The following is a 16,719-nucleotide window of genomic DNA, read 5'->3' as shown; positions in this document are numbered from 1 at the left end:
TAGTTTTAGTTACCTACAATACTTAGCAACGTTGATTTAAAGTTTAAATTAAAAAAAAAACTAATTTCATGCACAAGAATTATTTATGCGGTTAACGAATAATAGATTATTTAAAAGTTATATTCAATATATGTGTACTAACAGAAAATTTAAAAGAGGACCATTTTGAGAGAGTTTCATCAATCTTATTTCGATTTTAACAAACATTTTCATTTTTGACGAAGCATTGACGAATTTGTGATGGATATTTCAAAAAAACTTGTGTGTAGGTTGTGATTGTTTTGTTAATAAAATTATTGTTTTTTTTTTATTATGACACAAAAGCAATTTATAACAGAAATTATTAAGTGTATTGTTGTTCAAACAAACTTCACGCTTTTAATGAAAAACATGCAATACAAATTTTTTATTTCGATATGTATCAGATTGAATTTATGTATCGAATTATTAGTACCACTGTAGTGCAAATATAAATTTTGTTATTTTTAAAACATTGCAACAAAATGATGTAATGTTTTCGAAGAAATGTGTATTTGTATGCTTATAAAGGAATGTTATTTCTATATTTTCATGCAATATTGTTTTTTTTAATTAATAATAATTAAATAATAATTAAAATTTATATAAATAAATTTTACGTCTAAGATAAGTTTGTTGATATTTAAAAACATTAATATTATTTAAAGAAATTTTTAGAACGCTTTAGACTGCATTTTGGGTATTTTAAAAATTGTAAATTTCACAAATCTATACGATACGCACGTGCACATTTTTATTAATTAAAAAATAAATGAATTAAAAAAGTTTGTGAAATAAAGCGAATGAAAGTAAGTTGTTTTTTTATTTTAAAATGGTATGAAATACAGATAAGACGGGAGTAATAATTTTACGTAGTCTCCGAAAACAGTTGAAAATACTTTCAACCATCTTTATGTTTGAAAATTTTTTAGTCAGAAAAAATAAAATAAAGGGAATGTGAAAAATTTAGAAGTCATATAAAAAATAGACTAATATGAATGTACATATACTTTATTTGCGCAGTAGAATGTAAATAAAAATCTTTGAAGGGAAAAATTCAATTACGAGTATGTAAAGAAAACGAAATAACAAGAGGAACCGATTTTCTTGAGAATATGTATTGATAATAATTACATTAATAACTTAATTTAAGCATATTTAACTCCTTTCCACACGGACGTGCCTTCTATGACACACTTACAGCCGCAACCGGTTGGACAGTTGTCGTGTTGAGAGAACCTAAAAAATAATGTTACTCTACAATTTAGTTTTAAAAGATTTGGAAGCAGTAATACAGATGAAACATCTGATAGATAAGTTAGTTACACGAGTAAAGATGTGCGCGTATTGCGGACGTTGCGCACTTACCAGGTGTGTAGATGTTGCGCGTGGCCGGCGTGCCCGCAGAGTGCGCAGGCGACGGCGAGGCCGCGCACGCCGAGTGCGCAGACTGCGCAGCGCAGTGCGGGCCGCCGGCACGCTGCGCACGCGCCGCCGCGGCACACGCGCCCGCACCACGCGCACTCCCACACCGCCTCCGGGCCCGCCGGCGACGTCGCCCGCTCCGTGCGACTTTGCACTAACTTCATCACCTAAGGTATAAAGTAATAGCTACAACACCAATGATAAATGAACTGCTGAACTTAGTTCATCATCATCCTGCAATTTTCCGATAGAGAAAATTCAATATAAATATTATTAAACATACATTACCTCTGTTCTCTTGTATAGGAGCTGCCACCGATGCAGTATGTCGGCGTACACTCGCTTGAAGCAGTTGTAAAGGTGCGCGGTGTGGTCGTCCAGCACGCAGGCCGCGCGCTCCGACCTCCACAGCGAGTCCGTGTGGAAGTTCTCTGCTTCGGAGCAAGAGTTGCTGCGCAGTATGATCGGCAACGTCCACCCGTCCGCGCTTATCTCACTGTATTGATTTACTGTGCTGTATGGCGACGTTCTATTCCCCTAAATACATAGAAAAGTCTTGCTGATTATGTATATATTAGCAGTCACTCGCGAATACGTCCAATTATGTTCTGTGCCAAATTTCATCAAAATCTGTTGAGCCGTTCCGGAGATACCTTCTAACAAATATCCATCCATCCGCATTTATAATATTAGTAAGAAGTTAAACAATACAAAATATTTATATCAAACGTACACAACTCGATGTACTTATGGTAGATTGTGAGCTTGAACTGTTTGTGTAGCTAAAAACTGCAAACGCACTCGCCAGCATGGCGGCCATTTGCAGATCTGAAGATTTAGCGTAGTGTGATATTCTGTAAAAAAATAATAATATTTATTCTATTCATGAATAGTAAATTATCAGAAAATGCTATAGACATTAAGTTTGTCACATGGAAGCAAAGAGGTGTTCAGGGAAAATTTGTTAAGGTTGTGTATGTACTCACAAGGTCTGCACGAGGTTGCAGCAGAGCGGGTGTCCGACCCAGCCCATGCTCTCCTCGCTGGAGGCGAGGTGGTCAACAAGCCTCGCGGCGAGCGCCCGGGCCGCCAGCCCCGCCAGGCACCACGAGTGTGCCAGCTCCACCTCGCCTTCCTCTGTTGCCACTTTTGCGTTTCTCTCACACATGTCTACGACGAAAAAAAAAATTTCGAAAGAGTGGTTTTATAAACTAACCAAATAATTTTACAGAAGTTGTCAGTTATGCAGTACCAACGGGGTCGTCTGCATTGACGACGTATTTCTCGGCCAGCGTCCTGTTTAGCGGAAAGAGGTTGGTGGCGGCGTAGAGGACGACGCGCGGCGACGAGCAGCCCGATATGCTGCCGCGGCTGCGCATGTTGCCCGCGCGGCGGCTTTGAGCTTTCTTAAATAATACCAGAATAATTGACTTTTCAAATCATACGTGAAAACTGAAACCATCTCCTCGCATAGTATAAGAAAAGACTTTTCCTATTTAAGAGTAATAAATGTTAACATATAATAGGAAATTAAGATAACTTACCCATCTGTCTTGAAAATAGAATGTGGTGATAGAATTGGAGGCGTGTCTGTGGTGCAGCTGGGGGAAGCCGGAGGCGTTGGTTGGCGAGGGCGTGGTGGTGGCGTGCGGGGAGACGGAGCTGTAGCCGCCGCCGAAGAGGCCCGGCGTCAGCGACAGCGAGGACATGGAGCGCGGGGTGCCCGCCTCGTGCTTGAGGGAGAGGCGGCGCGCGTTGGCCGGCCGGTTGAACACCACCAAGGTACTGACGCCGCACCACTTTGCGCCGCACGTCCGCGGGAAAGGAATGCACGAATCTCCAGCGTTTTCGCTCTCCGATTGACTTCTCTGACTTGATTTCATCGAGTCCGTATCGTCGTTGGACTTTACTGGAATCTTTAAATATAGAAAATATTCTTTGATATCCTCCAAATGTCATCCAAATATCAAAACAGTCATAGATAGTTATAGTATATAATGGAGGTAATATATATACAAAGATTGTTACCTCATCAATTGATGTGGCTAAAGTTTTCAAGCAGTGCAAGAGACATCTATGTCCTTCTTTCTTTTTACGATACGCTGTTTTGTTGATGGCTTGTAATATTTTTATTGTAGTAGCACTATCGACATTAGTTCCCGAAAGCCAGGAGAACTTTGGAATGGTGAGTTCGGTGACATTCCTAGGGAAAGTTACTTGTAAATTTGCTATATAACCATTACGTTCTGAATGAATCTGACAGGTCCGTGTTTCTATGTTCATGTCTGTTACTTCAATGTTTGCCATTTCTCTGATTGACTCAAATTCTTCATCAATAGATGTATTTTTGTGTGTTATTTTGTTCTGCAATTATAAATTAACATTTTCAAAGAGAACAGAAATATATAAGCACCTACAAATCAATATAATGCACAATAACATACCATTTGTATATCCTTATCATTTTGTGAGACATCAGTTACAGAGCCCACTGTTGATGCATAACTATCTGTAAGAAACATGAAAATAGTTACTAGTTGTAGCACATAACTTCATTAATTGTCTGTTAGAAGTTTTTGAATAAAAAGGTTGCTTAACATCTGGTAGTATTTTTACTACTAAAGTTTGTTTTAGTAATATAAAAAATACCAAACAGATTTAATTCATTTTGCAGAAAACTGTTAGCAGACTCATTTAAATTTAAAACAGTTTAACATTCTTTAGGAACTGATTTCTTGTTACCTTATCTAGAAATTTAAATAAAATAATTTCATTTAACTCACAGTCACTGTTATTATCTTCATCACCATCCACATCATCAGGTAAATAATGTGAGCACATTTTTAGCAGCGATGGATGCATTGTCCATATTCTCAAAGATTGATCCCTGCCCCATGTTATCAGCTGGTAATTGGATGGAGAAGTGTTTGGTCTCCATACCATAGTTTGAACTGTGTCTGTATGTCCCACTAATCTGGTGGTTAAACTACCTCCTACCCAGATCCCAATGACTCCTGCTTGCTCAACTCTAGGTAATCCCCCCCAACCAACACCAATTGTCAATAAACCACTTCCAAATGGTGTGTAAATTGCTCTCCATACTGGAAAATTTGTTGTTATAACATTCTCAGGTCTTCTAGCATTATTAATGTCAAAGTATTTTATACTTCCATCATGACTAGAGGTGACTAACTGATATTCATGATGAGGGCTCCAGTCCACACCATGGATTTTACACAAATGAGCTGAAATGTAATGTATTGGAGAACTTGGTTTTCTATAATCCCATATCTTTATATCTCCATCATGTGCAGTAGCTACTATGTGAGAAGCGACTTTATTCCATTGTACTTGGGAGGCTCCAGCTGAAAATGTACCAAATAACTTAACACAGGATATTATTTAATAACAATAAAAAATAAATTTTAAAAAAGATAGATGATTTTTGAACTTGTGAGTGTAAAAGCAAGTGTAAAAGGGTAGCAGTACAACAATTCACATTTAGTTAACAGAAAATTGTACACCTTACCAACAGCACATAATGATACTATGGGTTTCCTTGCATCTCTTAAATCCCATAAATGTGTGAATGTATCTATAGAGCATGTCGCAAGGAGATTGTGGTCTTGTCTATGAAAATGTGTATCGCTAACGACCCGCGTGTGAGCACGTAATGAACATATACACGTGAGGTCATTGCCCGCACGCCATTCATACACGTCAACTCTTTGGTTATTCTATAATTTAAAAAAAGTACATGAATAATTTGAAGAAACCAAAAAAATAGAGATAAAATTACTAAAAATATGTTTACAGCTATAGCACAGAGGTTTTTCCCTTGATAGTTCTGGCACCATTCCGCCCCAGCTACATCGTATTTACTATGACGAGGATACTTTTTGACGATATCGCCTAGTGTATCATCTTCTAAGTTTATTTGCTTAATGGCTAGCCACCTTCGTCCTGCTAACAAAACATTGTTACCCGAGTAATCAACAGACATAGCGGTTGCCTGCAATTCTCTGTACTCCCATTTCATAACTTCAGAACTCCAGTGGACCGACATATTAAGATAAAATATATTAATTTTCTAAAACTGTCACAAATAAGAGTAGTTATTTAGTATGTTGGTTTAAAAACAAAAATAGCAAAATAGATCATATTGATACAAAACAACTAAAATGTCATTGTGACAATCAGTCAGCTGTTATTGAAGTTTACAGTCCATTTCATGAAACTCTTCCTTACCCTTACACTTGTGTGCAAGTATTTTAAAATAAAATTGATATTGCAAAATTCATAACAGCTTCATACAAAACAAATGTCTCTATTTCACGGGTAGTAATTATTTTATATTATCCAATTTTATTTGTGGAATAAAAAAAAACCCGATGCCTCCATATCCATGTGGTAACTGTATTAAATTTTTTGATAAAAAAAAAACTTGTTGATGTTAAGATGTCGCTGTCAAAGAATTGTAACCACCGATCAATATTAATCAATTTCAGTATCTTTTCTATGTGAATTTTTAAAATGAACAACTTCGGTTTTATATGATAATTAGTAAATATATAAGATTACTTCACTTATTAATAAAAATATGGTGTTAATTTTAAAAAGTTGGCGACGGAAAATATTGTTTACTGGAATCCTTCATTTTTTTATTGGTTTATCTTTGATATACTTTTACTGTGAATATATTGTTTATTATGTTATTCAAATACAGGTATTTTGATTCAATAGTTTTGTTAAATTAATTTGAATCATATCAATGGCTAAATATACGGTGTTCACATTTATAAAATTTGTTCCAAGTGCGGATGGCCGGCTATTACGAAAAAACCAATAGATGGGCTAAAGCCAGTGCAAGCTATGGTTCTAGCAGATACTCACTTGCTCGGTTCTCGAAACGGGCATTGGTTTGATAAATGGAGACGAGAATGGCAGATGCACAGAGCTTTTCAAACAGCTATGACTTTACATCAACCAGAAATAGTTTTTGTTTTAGGTATATTTTTCATGCTTATTTTCCAAAACATTTTTTTTTTTTATAAGAGAAGGGGGCAAACGAGCAGCGGGAACACCAAGGTGTTCATCGACGCCCATGGACATCTGCAATACCAGAGAAATCGCAGATGCGTTGCCGGCCTTTGAGAAAGTGATACGCTCGCTTCTTGAAGGACCCTAAGTCGTAGCGGTTTGGAAATACCGCCGAGGACAGACTATTCCACAATGCGGCGGTACGCGGTAGAAAGCTAATTAACATGTCACCTAAGTGGATTTATTTTTTCTTTAATTTTGCAAAATGTAAATTATTTACAGGAGATTTATTTGATGAGGGTAAATGGTGTTCACAAAAAGAATTTGATGAGTATGTCAAGACATTCTTCAATTTATTTAAAGTACCAGATGGTACAACTATGTATTTTGTGGTTGGCAATCATGATATTGGATTCCACTACAGGTAATTCTTTCTTTATGAGAAAAGGGTGGGAAGAGAAGAGTATTAGGCCTCCAGCATGCACACATGGACTGATGATCTGGTCATGGTTGTGGGAGTATCCTGGATGCGGGTTGTACAGGACCGATCATCGTGGCGATTTTTGGGGGAGGCCTATGCCCAGTTGTGGGTGTTACGAGACTGAATAGATAGATAGATGCACACATTAAACAAAATGAGGAATTGCTTCCATTACATATCTGTCTTCTGTGTGATTGTGTTATTGCAATGCTCGAGCCAGCCCATTTATGCAATAAATGTTGCTGCTGGCATCTATCACTGTTATATACTATACCTATATAATATATACTAAATCTAATCACTGTGTAAGTAACTATGTTGATAGTGTGATATTAATGAAAATGAATAGACAAATCAAAATATATCAAGGAGTTCAATAAATATCAGAGACTAATATAAATTGTAAAATTATTGATATTCTTCATAAAAATATTGTTTGATGATTCCATGATATGTAATAAACATGTTACTTTTTAAGCATTACACCTCAACTTCAAAGTAGATTTGAAAAGCAGCTAGATGCTCCTCCTGTCAGACTAGTTAGTGTACGTGGGAATCATTTTGTCCTTATCAATTCAATGGCGATGGAGAGAGACGGTTGTGCATTATGTTCTCGAGCTGTGGATGAAATTGATAAAATTGCGGGTTCGTCATATTCCTTTGTATTGGATTTTTTCGAGTTTTACTTTAATTAAAGGCTTAAAAACACATAAAATACTATGGCAATATATTTTTGCTTTTTGCCACGCTTGTATGTTACCTACATAAAACATAATGATTTTACTATCTTAAATGGTTAATTGTGTCACGAGTCTTGTTGCTTAGCCGATAAGTCCTTTGTAAAGTAATGAACTCTGTGATAATAATTCATATGTCGTACCTACTGATTATATATTTTTTTTTTCACATAATTAATATTGCAGATATTTTAAAATGCAGTAGCGGATCGGCGCTCTGTAAAAGTCATACTAAACTAGAACGGTATAGTCGACCCATAGTGATGCAGGTAAGGCATGATTAATTTTTGTACTATTACCTTTGTTTCAAGATAACTTCATCATAATCAAATGTGAGTGCATCCATATAATTTAATAAATATCTTGCTATCAGATATACCTACCATCATGGTGTATTCTAAACATGCTATATCATTTCAGCACTACCCATTGTACAGAGAGTCGGACAGCTTGTGCACAGAACCCGACGCGGCGCCTTTACCCGAGAGGAACAATTTATTTGTGGAGCGGTGGCACTGTCTCTCTAAAGAGTCAACAGAGTATCTAGTGGAGAGTTTGCGTCCGCGCGCTGCTTTCGGTGCGCATACGCACCACAGCTGCATGTTGCGACACAGCTTCGTACCCACTGAGAGCCACAAGATTGAGTTTGTAGAGTACACGGTGCCATCATTCTCCTGGAGGAATAGGCCAGACCCTAAATATTATTTGGTAAGTTAGTAACATTCTTCATCAAGTACCTATATATCACCCAGCGGGTACAGGCCTCCTTTCACTGGACTCGCGGGCGAATTGCGTGTTTTCGAATTATGTAGTAAATATTTTGTGAGTATTTCCAAATGTACTTGCTTTTCTCGCCGTTGTTACTGAATTGAAAACGTAAGATGACCTTATAATATTTCTTTTAAACGACAAGTAAATACAAAATTTTTGTGTGACTATAAACCAAAAACAGAAATAATAGTGGTCGCTAGTGCCACTTTTTTTTACCCATTCACTATCGCGATGAAAATTCCCTAAAATAAGCAAAGTATGGTTTCTGTACTATCAGCATTAGTCAAGTAAAAACGGCGGCAGGAGGTCTAAGTCGTGCCAGTAACGGTGGTATAGCCGAACTGTCCTCAAAACTAGAACGCAATGCCAATTATTGGACTGGCATGCTCACTGGCACCAGTGAGTGTTTACATTATGCCAGTTGCTAGCAAGCGCTGATTTCGCGCGCGCTACTAGTTACTGTGGTGGCATAATGTGTACCAGGCCTTACGTAATTTTTTTTACAACCGCGAACTGAAATTGCACAATTCACTTAAATTTCGATTTTAAAATCAAAGAAACTTGAATAACGTGCTTTGGTCACTGTCAGGCTTGCAATTTTATAATTACCGTCCTCAAACTTGCTTGAATCTTTGAAGGGTTTCGTGTATTTTTAGGGATCCGTACCTCGAATGGAAAATCCGGAACCCTGTTAGGATCATTTTGTTGTCCGTTCGACTGTCTCTCTGTCAAGGCCCTTCTTATCAGCAAAGCGTGGAGGTATAAAGCTAGAATTCATATCGTTTATTTAGGTCTACTTTCCTTGGAGCTGTGAAAAAATCAAATTTCTAAGCTATCGAAAAAAAATTATGCCTAAAATTTCGGCAGATTTTCGACATTCGCAAGGGAATCAAAACCTACAGGGTACTATTCTGAGTTGAAGTTTGGTACGAAGCAACGTCTTATATCACAGATACAAGAAAATTTGCGCAAACCATATATTTTACTAATATACGGAACACTCGGTGTGCGCGTACGACACTCACAAGGCCGGTTTTTTTTTATTAAATAATAAAATTAATCAATATTTTTAATTCTACTCAATTCAAAGATAACCAACCACATACTTTGATATTTGTATGTGAAAAAGGAAATAACAAATCTAGAATCGTTCCTATATGTCTCATAGTAGTTCATCTCGTTGAACAGTTGACGGTGAGTCCTGAAGAAGTGAAAGTATCAAAGTGTGCGATGCCTCGCGAGTGGAACATGCAGGTGACGGCCGTTGTAATGTTGCTGCTGCTTCTTCTCTACTGCAAATACCAAATTTCAAGACCAACACAATCCAACTACAAGTTACTGTAAGTATTTTTAAAAGGCGTCAAACGAACAAGCAGGACACATTTGTTAAATGACCACTAACCATAGGTTTACAGACTAGAAGACTACCATTGTTAAAAGAATCGCATAAGCAGGAGTGAAAACTTTCGTTTCGTTATAATATTATGAACATTTACAGCAGCACTCATGTTTGCAACCCAGAGGTGGTAGGCAGAGATTTCAAACTTTTTGAATATGCGCGTGCGCAAATTCTTGTTACTAGGGTACTCCTCATTTCTCCTTTTTTATACACATTTGTTTGACATGTTTATATTAGCACTTTATAAGGTAAAAGTTTGTTTATCTAAAGCAGACAACTGTATTCATTGAACTACAAGTATCAAACAGCAACACACTTCAATAGTCCTTTGTGTTGTCATAACAATATGCTGCCAGTTTACAGATAAATACAATACCGCATTTTTAGTCGACTGACATAGGATTATGTTTTTCGCATGTTTGTATCTTACTTCTAACTAATATTATAAATGCGAAAGTTTAGACGGATGGATGTTCGAAGGTAGGCACAGATATAGAACATAGTCTGGAAGAAGACATAGGCTATAAATTAAGCTTTTTTTTAATTTCGCGCGGACGGAGTCTCAGGCGATAGCTAGTAATATTATAAATGCAAATGTTTAGATGGATGGATGTTTCTTAAAAGGTATCTCCGGAACGGTTTAACGGATCTTGATGAAATTTGACATAGATATAGATCATATTCCGGAATAAAACATATGCTACTTATTTTTTTAAAATTCCGCGCTAATGGAGGCGCGAAAGCTAGTTCTTTCATATGTTTCATATATTCTTTTTGTATGTAAGTTCCATTGTGGCCGAGACCCAATTTATTTATTTAATTTTGAATATGAAAACAAGGTTACACAGAACATCTCGCCAAACAACTTACGTGGTTTATATTGACTAGACAAATTTTGACTAGTAAGGTGTTGTTCGATTTGTATTCTATAGTCAGTTGTTTTTTTTTTCGGTTTTTGAATTAACAAGTACATTATTTCTTTAGTTCAACCTGTGCCAGGTCATATTTTCGGTAGTTGTAGAACACGAGTCTCGAAGGCGCCATTATCAAAATCGCCGATTGATTGACACCATATCTTGATAATGACACATTTTGTTGTTATAACAATAGATTAAATATGTTTATGAATATTGCTAATCATTAGAAGTAAGTCATTGTCGATTGAATAGTTTGGAAGCCTTTTGAACTAGTGATAATCGGATTTATTAATTGCTTTATAATATGACACCTAAATGATAACACGTGGCAAGGAATTTTGATACAAGACTTTAAATATGTTATCAGGAAGATTATAATAACTATCATTATCATAATAAGAAATATGATAATCTTTTAAACTAGTATTTTAACAGGCGTATTGAAATTGATTTGTTTTATAATTTATCATATTTGTACATAAATGTATATATTTTTTTCAGATCTGGCAAAAAGGTGTGAATCATGCATTTCAGATTTTTTTTTATAAATTAGAACATAATTAACATGGATATTTCGTCGACTTCGCCAACACACCGATGTTTGAACCGTCACTTGCTTGGTAATACTTTATTAGAATAATTTATGAGATTTTTTAATTGTTACAAGACTGATTATATTTGATTTAACTAAAAAAATGTAGTTTTTATTTTAATATTCCACTTACATATTTGTTAATTTGGTGTAATAAGTAAAGTTCAACTTTGTATTGGTTGTAAATTTTATTGAATATATATTTATATATTACAATATATTAGGAACATTTCGTTTTGCCGTTGGCTAGTACGAGAAAAAAAATAAAACTTAAAATCAGTTTAATACTGAAATACAATAATTAAGAAATGCAATGTAACAATAAATGCAGCAATACAAATACAAAAAACTAATTATACTTTTAAGTACGTCTCTTATAAAATAAATATACCCTAATTATTATTTAAATTATAAAAATGTATTATACGTTTTAAAATTAACTTATCAATCAAATAAAGAAACTATTAAAGCACGGTTTAAAAAAAAGTGAACAAAATCTAACTCAAATTTTAACCTATTAATTCTATAAATATAAATAAATATGTCATTCTGGTATATCGCTGAGGCGCATGCCGCCGGGCCGCCGGTACATTCTCTCATGTATGGGCAGTTCGCCGACCACGAAGCGCTCCAGCGCTTTGGCCGCGCTCTTGGAGTGGCCCGAGCTTCGGAACGCGGTGCTTGCGTCCCCACCCGCGTACTCCAACATTATGTCTGCCCCACCGGGATGCTGCAAACAAATAAATGACATAAATTCATGCCCTCGAAGTTGTAATATCAAGCGTAACTGATGATCGATCGCATTGTACTGATCATGTTTGGTATAAGATTGGTAGATAAAGATTTTTACTGTCTCTAATTTAAACAATGCGCTATCTGTTATCTCTGACAAGGTCAAATTATTTTAGAAGTAACAGAAATTACTAGAATTTAAAGTTCAAGGTGCAATAGAAATTAAAAAAGATATCTCACCTCGTCCAAAAATGTAGTGATATCGTACACGCGGTCGTAGATAACAACCCAGCAGTCGCGTGGCGTGTCGTGCTGGGACACCTCGGCTAAGGTCAAGATGCGATCTTTGGCTTCCGGAGTTCCAGGTTCGATTCGTGCCTGCCATTGAGTCTTGGCCTCGACCGCCCACGGATTCACGAGGCGGAGAGCTGTCATCGTGAGCGCCACGAAGTCAAACTCCGAGGAGTTCTGGGTGACGGGCAGTGGCGAAGGAAGATTTAGTTCGGGAGGCGCTTGCACAGTTGCCATGACGTAATGATTTAATTAATTACAATAAGATCTTGTTTCTTTACTGGTTCTTCAATATCACTGATAGTGCGAGGGAACGCGTCTCTCCACTAAACACTCACGTACTCAGATACTGATTATCTGTAAGGAGATAATTAAATGCTGTTAAATTTCAGTTGACTTTTTAATGTTACAATTTAATTTGTGACAATTTATTTTAATGTATGATGTCGTTTTGGATATTTTTTTAGCTAAATACCACAAAAAATAATTTTAAAAGGTGGTCGTGTTTGAAAGTTCTCTAAAAATTAAGGTTTTCGAAACGAGGGATATTTTAGTAAATTTTCCTGACAAGAGGTCATCGTAACAAAAAAGTTAAAGCAAGCAAATTAACTCATCAACTGGTTTAATAATGGTAGGCACATTAAGTTTTTATGAAGACAAACTTGCGAATCTGCCTGTCGGCTGCTTTACGATCCTCGCTTCGTTATCTACACTTGACGTAAATGAAATGTCCAAAATGATAATTTGATGACCCGATCTGACCCCGCTATTATTCGGTTGTTGGGTTTGTAACCAGAATTGATTTGTAACTCAACAGATTTGATGTTTCGTTAATTAAATTGATTTTAAAGTGAATTTAACCGAACAGCACTAGTTCTAACTTTCTGCCTATGTTTGTAAACAACTCGCGTCCTTGTGATTTATGTATGAGGTCATGTGAGTTTTACGAAAACAAATAATATTTACCCCGTTATCTGATAGATGGAAGGAGCTTCTGTTATCTCTGCTGATGTTCGAAACGCGGGGAATGACTATCACACCAGTTGTCACTGAGCCACCACTGTTCGCAATCGAGTAAATTATTCAGTTTTATAGAATTATGCATGAGAGAGTAGAACATTGCCACAAACTAGTTATACTATTTGAATTGACATCTATAACTTGTAATTTGTGAATGACTGTCGGAGCGCAGGCGCGGACCTTTTATAGCGGTTCGAGGTGGGCACGCGCCAAACGATCTGATGTAACAGTCGCTTATCTTGCCCGCATGCCGCGGCACCGCGCCTCGCTTCGTCTCGCTCCCCGTACCCCGCCCGCGCCTCGCTAGCGCACCTTCTATTGATGTACAAATGAGCACTATTGAAAAACCTAACGCCTTTTGCATCATCCCATCAAAATTAGTAAATATTTTGCTACTAAAAATTTCAACCTATTTATGTTCTAATGAAAATATTGAAATTTTTTGCATCATACACATGTCTAATTTGCATATTATATTATGCTTTAGTATTTGTATTGTTATTATGTCGTTTTTCAGTTAAAATTAATTAAATTTGTTCAACTTTTGAACTTCTTTGTAAGAAGCTTTTTATACAAATATGCAAATGAGTGTTATTTGTTTTGAGTTAGTGATATGCGTAAGGAAATCCCTTATCATTTCGGTTTCATTTCGCTGTTAGCTGTTAGCTTGTATCATAATTATATTGTTTAGACTTCGTAGCATTGAACTTTTTGATCAGATAATTCAAGATGAATATTTTAATATATTTTTATAAAAGTTGATTTGTAAATTTTTGTAAATACCAATTTAAATAATAATTTGATAAGTTTACTGCTAAGATTAATTTCATTAACCGTTGGTTTGTGAGACCAACCATTTCAATAATATGTTTATAACAGTGATTTTTGTCTCAGTAACCCACGGTAAGTACTTCAAACGACTGCCTGAAAACAAATTGGTGAAAAGTTTCAGGCTGTTTTTGGAAATCATGATTTATATTATTATAGCATTTATTTCTAATTTTAATAGTGAAACAAAGTCAACAAATTAAAAAAACATTTAAAACTACATATTACAATACAAAAAAATATATATTTATCACTTTTTATTATACAATCGATCCTACGTTAATTAAAAAGTTGCATGGTGTATTTTGATAAGACTACCCATACAAAATAAAATATCAGGTGAAAGCGACATAGACCTTGAAATATACGATTATTTCAAACTTGGCATTGATATATACATAAACTTATATAAAATTGCAGATCGTTTTCATTTAAATCTTATTCAATATTACATAATATATTCATGTAGATTTTGGTATATAAGTTTGGGTATATAACCTTATATATTCAAATTAGCATTCCAACAGACGTATAGAATTACATTAAATTCTTAGTTATTGTTTTATACTAAGATCTTTTGGTTAAAAAATTGTTTATCATGTTAGGGTCCCATTTGTCAATTTTATTTTGAAATATTTTAAAACAGAGAGATATATATTTTAACATAGTATTATGTTATTGTACACCTACAGTGGTGGGAACTCATCTTAAAACAAGTCCGGATAAAACAAAAAAAAATGAAAAATGTTCTTAAGATATTTTTTTAGTAATTTAGAAAGTCGAATTATTCCATCCGTATTAAATCTGTTTAAACCGAATTGCATTTGATAATGATAATGTAATTGTTAAATTCATAAGATTTTCAAGATTTTTTGCTTCGTTTACCAACATAGTTATTGAAATTAAAAAGGCTTTTTTCGTCGCACACATCGATAGAGATATAGCTTAATTAACATTTTATTATAATTGCTTATTTTTTATTGCTATATGTAACATTTCGCGGTATTTCAAATTTAATAACTTGATTTAATAATCTTCATTTCCTGATAACTTATTCGGTGACACGTATCCGTTATGTGGACAAAATCATTCATTAAATGGATGACAAGGTTTAATTTGCGTATAATTTCAGACCGTTATTAATTTATACTCGGCCAATATCATATTCAAACCTTAAGTTCCATTTGAAAATAATTACATTGAAAGTTTGAATGATAAAGAGTACATATTGTCCTCTAACTCATAGATTAGGTACGATTGCGATTGCGCCCCATTGATCGTTTGCCGTTGAGGCAATGGAAGAAAAATAAAAAAGAAAGATAAGCAAAAACGACTCAAGATCAATCATCATCAATGAAAATGATTAATGAATCGGCGTGAAAAGTGCGTCAATTGTTTTTTACTGTAGTTAGATTATAATTCTTTCTGAATATTGTTTAAGTTATTTTTTTGTCTTTATAAAAATTAGCTTCTTATCTTTTTCCTTTCATTTATTATTATTTGACTATCTATCTCAAAACTAACATTCAGTGAACGAACTCTGCGCAAGCCTCTACAAGAAATGTAAACAGGTTTATCATTCGACTATCGCGACTGTAACCTTTGTTATAGTACTTTTTTTTAGTTTTTTTGCTGCCGAATTTAAAACCTTTTAAGTGATTATAAAAAGCTATCAATGTTATCTAAAAATAAAAACGTGGTAATAGTAAATTTCAACCTTAAAATATACCTAAAAATAACGCACATTTCACATTTAAAGTAGGTACCTATCGACGTGATTATTTTAGAATAGCAACGCTTTGATATAAAGAGATAAAAATCAGCCTGCACAACGCGTAATGAACATAATCTTACAATATAATAAATCCGAAAGTTTAGATGAATGGATGTTTGTTAGAAGGTATCTCCGGAACAGCTCAACGGATCTTGATGAAATTTTGCATAGATGTAGAACATAGTCTGGAAGAACACATAGGCTACGTATTCAGTTTTTTTTTTAATTCTGCGTAGACGGAGTCGCGGGCGACAACTAATATGTTATATATGTGTTTACTGTAATATGGAAAATCAGTAACGTCTAGCATAACAAAATATATACCTACGTCAGATGCTTAGATCTTGATAAAATATAACAGAATAACATAGTGACGTTAAAAGACGTAATATTTTGAGCACGTCATTGTTTTCGTTTCACGTAAACTATTTTAACGGCCGATGTTACGAATGATTCAATTTTAATGTGTGTTTCATTTACATGGAAAACATCGTTATAAAGAATGTAAACAAATAGTTTGTTATTTTGATGGTTGCAATAAACGTCAACATATAGACAATCAAATATAGTTAAAATGTTATTGTCATTTTAAATAATATAAAGATTTAAGACCACGTTACTATTGATTTCGACTGCAGTGACATTCTGTTTTGACACATATTGTTATCTCTGACATTCTCTTGCAATAAATAGA

At 35.0% G+C, this 16,719-nt stretch overlaps 3 protein-coding genes across 3 annotated transcripts; 1 reads left to right on the top strand and 2 right to left on the bottom strand.

The window, feature by feature from the left end:
• Window positions 1–1,127: 1,127 nt before the first annotated feature.
• Window positions 1,128–5,613, bottom strand: LOC106713299 (GATOR complex protein WDR59). The gene is made up of 12 exons (XM_014506068.2): window positions 5,258–5,613; window positions 4,973–5,180; window positions 4,227–4,808; window positions 3,888–3,952; window positions 3,472–3,807; window positions 2,988–3,359; window positions 2,696–2,849; window positions 2,430–2,613; window positions 2,177–2,297; window positions 1,732–1,980; window positions 1,387–1,610; window positions 1,128–1,257 (listed from the first exon to the last, which is right to left on the bottom strand). The coding sequence occupies exons 1-12, from the start codon at window positions 5,507–5,509 to the stop codon at window positions 1,167–1,169; spliced, it is 2,838 nt and encodes a 945-aa protein (XP_014361554.2). The 5' UTR covers window positions 5,510–5,613; the 3' UTR covers window positions 1,128–1,166.
• A 481-nt stretch (window positions 5,614–6,094) lies between these two features.
• On the top strand, window positions 6,095–11,451 carry LOC106713305 (metallophosphoesterase 1 homolog; the record flags this gene model as incomplete). The annotated part of the gene is made up of 8 exons (XM_045678744.1): window positions 6,095–6,169; window positions 6,259–6,451; window positions 6,766–6,907; window positions 7,443–7,609; window positions 7,888–7,970; window positions 8,122–8,409; window positions 9,661–9,812; window positions 11,290–11,451. Coding segments are annotated over 8 exons (1,119 nt in total), but the record flags the coding sequence as incomplete, so codon positions are not given.
• Window positions 11,452–11,902: 451 nt separating this feature from the next.
• On the bottom strand, window positions 11,903–13,605 carry LOC106713300 (cytochrome b5). The gene is made up of 3 exons (XM_014506069.2): window positions 13,370–13,605; window positions 12,353–12,760; window positions 11,903–12,110 (listed from the first exon to the last, which is right to left on the bottom strand). Exons 2-3 carry the CDS (start codon window positions 12,638–12,640, stop codon window positions 11,925–11,927), a joined length of 474 nt encoding a protein of 157 aa, XP_014361555.2. The 5' UTR covers window positions 12,641–12,760; window positions 13,370–13,605; the 3' UTR covers window positions 11,903–11,924.
• Window positions 13,606–16,719: the final 3,114 nt, after the last annotated feature.

The sequence above is a fragment of the Papilio machaon genome, chromosome 1 (genome assembly GCF_912999745.1).
Source record: "Papilio machaon chromosome 1, ilPapMach1.1, whole genome shotgun sequence".
Taxonomy (NCBI): Eukaryota; Metazoa; Arthropoda; class Insecta; order Lepidoptera; family Papilionidae; genus Papilio; species Papilio machaon.
Note: the sequence above shows the minus strand (reverse complement) of the source record. Positions and strands in the feature narration are given on the sequence as shown.

Excerpts from the sequence above, each read along its gene's own strand:
- LOC106713299 (XM_014506068.2), bottom strand. The coding sequence starts at position 5,509 with ATGTCGGTCCACTGGAGTTCTGAAGTTATGAAATGGGAGTACAGAGAA. Across the intron at positions 5,181-5,257 it reads AAAACCTCTGTGCTATAGCT|AATAACCAAAGAGTTGACGT; the intron begins GTAAACATATTT and ends TTTAAATTATAG. Across the intron at positions 1,611-1,731 it reads TCCTATACAAGAGAACAGAG|GTGATGAAGTTAGTGCAAAG; the intron begins GTAATGTATGTT and ends TTTATACCTTAG.
- LOC106713300 (XM_014506069.2), bottom strand. The coding sequence starts at position 12,640 with ATGGCAACTGTGCAAGCGCCTCCCGAACTAAATCTTCCTTCGCCACTG. Across the intron at positions 12,111-12,352 it reads TCACTACATTTTTGGACGAG|CATCCCGGTGGGGCAGACAT; the intron begins GTGAGATATCTT and ends ATTTGTTTGCAG.